Genomic DNA, 6,011 nt, shown 5'->3' with positions numbered 1-6,011 from the left:
GCATTCTAACTCAAACACAACGTCTTGACAAAGTTTCAAGTGGAATCTTGGGTTTGTGGTTCTAAGTGACCCACCCAGGTTATGTCTCTCCTCTTTTCTCTATTCTAATTCCAGTTCTCTAATACCTACTGTGTGACCAATAATAATTATTGATTACTCATCATCTTTGTTTTTCTACATTATTTCTCATAGTGCCTTTAGTGAATATTTGCAGCATTCTTGAACTGCTCATCTGATCTTCAGTATCTGCACTTCACTGTACTGTTACCTTCAGTGAAAATATGCACATCCTCATTTTCTATCCCTTTTGCTTCCAAATCTATCTACAGAGGAAGATTTTTATGTATAGAGTCTGTGATAGGAGTACAAACTACATTTTTTTTCATATGATTTCAAAAACAATTATTTTTCTTTTAAAATAAACTACTGTTTAAAAGTAGAATGCAATGAAGTGTAATTAAAATGTATTCAAAAGTGAAATTTTAGTTAAAATTTATTTTTAAATTACAGATGTTTTAAGAAAAATAAAACTGTTTACAATTCTAGTTTCAAAATCCATCTACTGGCTAAAATAAACAATATCGCTCTTTATGCAGATCAAGTTTAGAATACATATAATTTGAAAGAAATATTGTTAAAGACAGAGTTTTCCAGTCAACAGGAGCAACTGCTGATACTGTGCTGGTTCATGAGCACCTTCAGAGCCACAGAGGTGTACATATGAGAAGCAGTAACATGGATCCTCTGCAGTCCTGGGAAATGGAATTTCATTATGTGAGAATCTACTTCATCCATGCCATCTGAGAGGAAAGATGGAGCAGGATAAGTAATTTTTGTTTTCACTTCTCTTAAGTCCTCCCAAATTCCAAATCAGAGACTGCACTTCTCTGAAATGTTCTTAGAAAATGCCCCTCAAGTCATCAAATAATGATTTTTCTTTTTTCCTACTCTTACCCCCCACACCTCCCCAGCCCATTCTAAGTGGGTTGAGGCAGGAGGGTGGGGCTTCCTGTCACCAAGTGTGGGCTCAAGGAGGGTTTGTTGGGGAAAACGATTGGCTGCAGAATCAGGAACGTCTCCAGAACAAGTCATGACACTCACTGCCCAGGGTTTATTTAGCTAAGTAATACCTTATGGTGAAAATGTCCCAGCAAGAAGTGGAAGCATCATGAAGCGGCTAGCAGGCACTGTGCTGGGGCTTCTGTTGGCCCAGGTTTGCTGTGAGTTGGGGAGGCCCCACAGGGAGATCTCAAGGACTGAGCAGCTGCTGTGCTGTTGAGGGGGTTGGAGGAGGATGACAAGTCCTGCACACTTTCTATCCTTCTCATGATCCAGGGGGGCACTTTCAGGGTTTTGTAGGAGTTACAGGGACCCTCACCTGTGACTGTCTCTCTGTTTCCCATCAGGTGTGAAAGGAGTGGATGTGGAGCAGAGTCCCCCAGCCCTGAGTCTCCAGGAGGGAGACAGCTCCACGCTCTGGTGCAGTTTTTCCACCACTGTGAACAACGTGCAGTGGTATCGTCAGTACCGAAATGGCAGCCTGGTCCACTTGTTTTTCATTTCTTCAGGGACCAAGCAGAATGGAAGATTAAATGCCACGACAGTCACTACAGAACGCCGCAGCTCATTGCACATTTCCTCTGCCCAGATCACAGACTCAGCCACGTACCTCTGTGCTGTGGAGCACAGCGCTCCCCAAGCACCTGCAGCCTGTACAGGAACCCTCAGCGGGGCTCAGCCCCTCCTCCAGCCACGGTCCCACCACAGGGCATTCACATTTCTCATTATTCCTCACCTACACTGGTACCGTTTTAACTACAAGCACTTTTTGGCCCTACAGATTTGGGACTTTGGTCTTTTACTTCCTTCCCAATCTGTATCTCCTTCTGCTCTAGAAACTTCTAACTTGAATCTGGTAAAAATACAGAAGTAAAGTGAATATTTAACCACGGTGTACTGAACTGCAAAATCATAAAAAGCGGGAAAAGAAAGAGAAAGAATAATAACACTAAGTAAGATGTTATCCAGCTTAGTTGGGTGTCTCAAGAATGTTCAGGGCTGCCTCACCACGCTGTGTCCCAAAAGGCAACTGCAAATCCTCCCATCCCATCCTGCTAGTGCTGCAAAGCAAACAAAAAATATAGGCTCAATGTTTGTATATGAACCTGGTCAGTTAAAACAAATTCTTTCTCTTACTGTTCTGGATGCAAGAAATCTGACACCAGTTTCACTGGCTCCAGGCAAGGTCTTGGCAGGCCTGATTCCTTCCAGAGGCCCTAAGGGAGAATCCATTTCCTGGCCTTTTCTAGCTTCTGGAGGCCACCTGGATTCCTTGGCTGCTGACCCCTTCTTGAATCACTCTTCCTTCCACCACAGTTCCTTCCTCTTCTGGAATCAAATATCCTTCTGCTCTGTCTCAGAAGATGTAAAATAAATGAATAAATAAGCAGAAACCTCTGTTAAAAAGAGGAGACAAGGGGGAGTCTCACACCCTGTGAAGATTGCAGAGCTCAGAGGGAAGATGAAAGACTCCCTTTCTTTCCTGGCAAAGACTCAGCCATGGACTCAGCCCTTGGACTCTGCTTACTCCAGCCCTCCCAGCCTCCTTTTCCTCTCTATTCAAGCATTTTCCTCCCCTTGCCATGTGGGGACTTGCAAGTCACTAGTTATGGTTGCAGACCCCAAATTGCAGTCCTTTGCTGATCCCAAACACATGCATCTTTCCTAGAGAAATATCTAACTGTCTTTTTGTCCCAGGTCAGTGAAGGACACTTGTGATTAAAGTTAAGGCCTACCCAGAGAATACAGCCTAATTCATATCGATACCCTTCAAATTATCACATAACTACAATCCCTTTTGCCACACAAAGTCACATTTTAACTTTATCTAATTAAAACCTTTAAAATTAAAGGAGTTCCCATTGTGGCGCAGTGGTTAACGAATCCGACTAGGAACCATGAGGTTGCAGGTTAGGTCCTTGGCCTTGTTCAGTGGGTTAAAGGATCCGGTGTTGCTGTGGCTGTGGTGTAGGCTGGCGGCTACAGCTCCAATTAGACCCCTAGCCTGGGAACATCCATATGCCACGGGAGTGGCTCTAGAAAAGACAAAAAAAAAAAAAAAAGCAAAAAAAACCTTTAAAAGTAAAGTATAATTGACATATTGCTATGTTAGTGTCAGATGCATAGCATAACAATTTGATATTTTTATAAATTAGACACCATGCCAGATTATTATAAACACTGATCACATTCCCTGTGCTATACATTACAAAATTCAAATTTATTTGTTTTATAACTGGAAGTTGGTACCTCTTAATTCCCTTCACCTATTTCTCCCTTATACCCACTCTTTTCCCATCCAGTAACCACCAGTACTTTCACTACGTTTGTGAGTTTGTTTCTATTTTGTTATATTTATTTGTGTTACTTTGAAGAGTCCATGTATGTATTAAAACATACAGTATATAACATATTTGTCTTTCTTACTAATTTATTTCAATAAGTATAATACTCTCCAAGTCAATCCATGTTGTCCCAAATGGCAAGATTTCATTCTTTTTGATGTCTGAGTTTTATATATACATATATATATGATACATGTAAGATGATATATATATGTTATTAATGAACACTGAGATGTCTTCAATATTTTGGCCATGTAAATGTTGCTTCTATGAACATTGGAGTGCATATAATTTTGTAAAATAGTTCTTTTGTTTTCTTTAAATAAGTACTCAGGAGTAGATTGCTGCTGGTCATTCTATTTTTAATTCCTTTGAAAAAACATTATCTGTTCTGTACTGTTATTTTCCCCACTTCTACCGTCAAAACCAAGTAGGATCCACATTCCCTCTCTGCTTTCCTGCAAAAGGTGCTACCCCCTTTCCAGGCAGTTGAGGGAAGACAGGACTTGAGGCTGGAGAAGTCATGCTTTTTTCAGTTTGGGGAGAATCTCCATATTGTTTTCTACGGAAGCTGCACCAACTTCCATTACCACCAAGAGTGTCCAAAGGGTCCCTTTTCTCCACATCCTCATCAACCCTTGTTCTTTCTTGTTTTTGGATGATATCCATTGTGAGGGAGTTCCCTTCGTGGATCCCCTCAGTATCCATGAGGATGCGGGTTCAATCCTGGCCTTCCTTAGTGGGTAGGGGATCTCAAGTTGCCGTGGCTCTGGCATAAACTGGTACCTGTAGGTCTGATTTGATCCCTAGTCTGGGAACTCCCAAGAATGGTTTGATGTCTTAATAGGGAAAATATTATTTTACAATGGGGAAGAGAGGAACTCCCATGAAGCTGCAAGATTAGCATGGAGAGGAGGTGTTTTTGTTTTTTGGTTTTTGGTTTTGGGTTTTTTTTGGTTACAAAGAGTAACGAAAGTCTATTGAGGTCGCAAAATTGGCAGAATATACCATGAGAAGCTAAGAACATGGGTCAGATCAGAGGGAGGATGTGTTGCTTTTGCCTTCATGGAACTTAACTTTTTAGGGTGCACCTCTAAAAAGCAAAAAAAAATAAATAAATAAAATCAATCAAGCTGTCATGATATATGATTTTTAACCTTCTAGGAGGTTAGGAAAAAGAAGATGAGGAATGAGAAAGAGAACCTCTAAATTGATCATTATCCATGTGTAAGGAGGGGATTTCTGATTTTCAATGAAAATAATTTTCAGCAATTCTAAGAGCAAACTGGGGAAGTGCTTGCTTTGTGAAAAATAGCTTTAGGTGAAATGACTTGTGAGAGGGTGGGGCCTGTTGAAAGAATTATAGCAGATGTGAACTTAAAGTCAGAGTTCAAGCTGGCTGAGAAGACTAGACGATCACCTGAGCTGTCACTGAGCTTTGGTGCCAGGAAAAATGGACACGATTCTGGGAGCATCATTTTTGGTTCTGTGGCTTCAACTAGGCTGTGAGCTGCAAAGAAGAAACCCTAGGATATGTTGTCAATTGGGGAGAATAAGAAAAATTCATGCAAGTAGAAATTTTAAAAAGGAAATATCAATGTGGGGACCTGATGATATTTTATCTCTTTAAACAGGGGTGAGCGGCCAACAGAAGGAAAAAAGGGACCAGCAGCAGGTGAAACAGAGCTCTCAACCTTTGACAGTCCAGGAAGGAGACATTTCAATTCTGAACTGTACTTATGAAAACAGTGCCTTTGACTGCTTCCCATGATACCAGCAATATCCTGGCAAAGGACCTGCATTATTGATCGCCATGAGGTCAGGTTAAATGCAAAGGAAGATGGAAGATTGAGAGTTTCCCTCAGTCAAAGTGCCAAACATGTGTCCTTGCACATCAAGGCTTCCCAGCCTGGAGACTCAGCCACCTACTTCTGTGCAGCACGTGCACAGTGCTCTCCAGGCACCTGCAGCCTGTACCCAAACCTGCAGCTGAGGCTCCAGCCAAACCCTGCTGTGTAGATGAAACAGTCACACACACAACCACCCACACAGACATACACACCATTTGGTCATAAAGAACTCACAATACATTTTTTTCTTTGCTATTTTAGAGCCACACGCACGGCATTTGGAGGTTCCCAGGCTAGGAGTCAAGTCAGAGTTACAGCTGCTGGGCTACACCACAGCCACAGCAATGCAGGATCCGAGTCTGTGACCTACAGCATAGGTCACGTCAACGCTGGATCTTTAACCCACTGAACAAGGCCAAGGATCAAACCCTCATCCTCATGGATCCTATTCGGGTTCATTAATTGCTGAGCCACAAGGGAACTCCCACAATACAATTTTTTAAAAAACTGAAATTATGCAGAAGTTTTCCAAAAGTGGAACTGATTTAGAAAATCAATTGCCAAATGATATTTCTAGAAACTCCCAAATATTTGGAATTTAGACACTAAGTTTTAAAATAACTCATAGGTTAAGGAAGCAATTACAATGGCTATTAGAATATATTTGAAAGAAAATGTGTTGCAAACATATACATACAAATAAGGATGTGACACAGCTAAAATAATACATGGAAGGAAATTTATGTTTTATGTACTC

The 6,011-nt window shown here is 41.2% G+C and overlaps 1 pseudogene and 1 gene segment (V, D, J or C); both read left to right on the top strand.

The window, feature by feature from the left end:
- Nucleotides 568-2,921, top strand: LOC102166863. The segment is given in 2 exon segments: nucleotides 568-1,220; nucleotides 1,407-2,921. Coding segments are annotated over 2 exon segments (579 nt in total).
- On the top strand, nucleotides 4,248-5,429 carry LOC102166750 (annotated as a pseudogene).

Source organism: Sus scrofa, chromosome 7 (assembly GCF_000003025.6).
Source record: "Sus scrofa isolate TJ Tabasco breed Duroc chromosome 7, Sscrofa11.1, whole genome shotgun sequence".
Classification (NCBI taxonomy): Eukaryota; Metazoa; Chordata; class Mammalia; order Artiodactyla; family Suidae; genus Sus; species Sus scrofa.
Note: the sequence above shows the minus strand (reverse complement) of the source record. Positions and strands in the feature narration are given on the sequence as shown.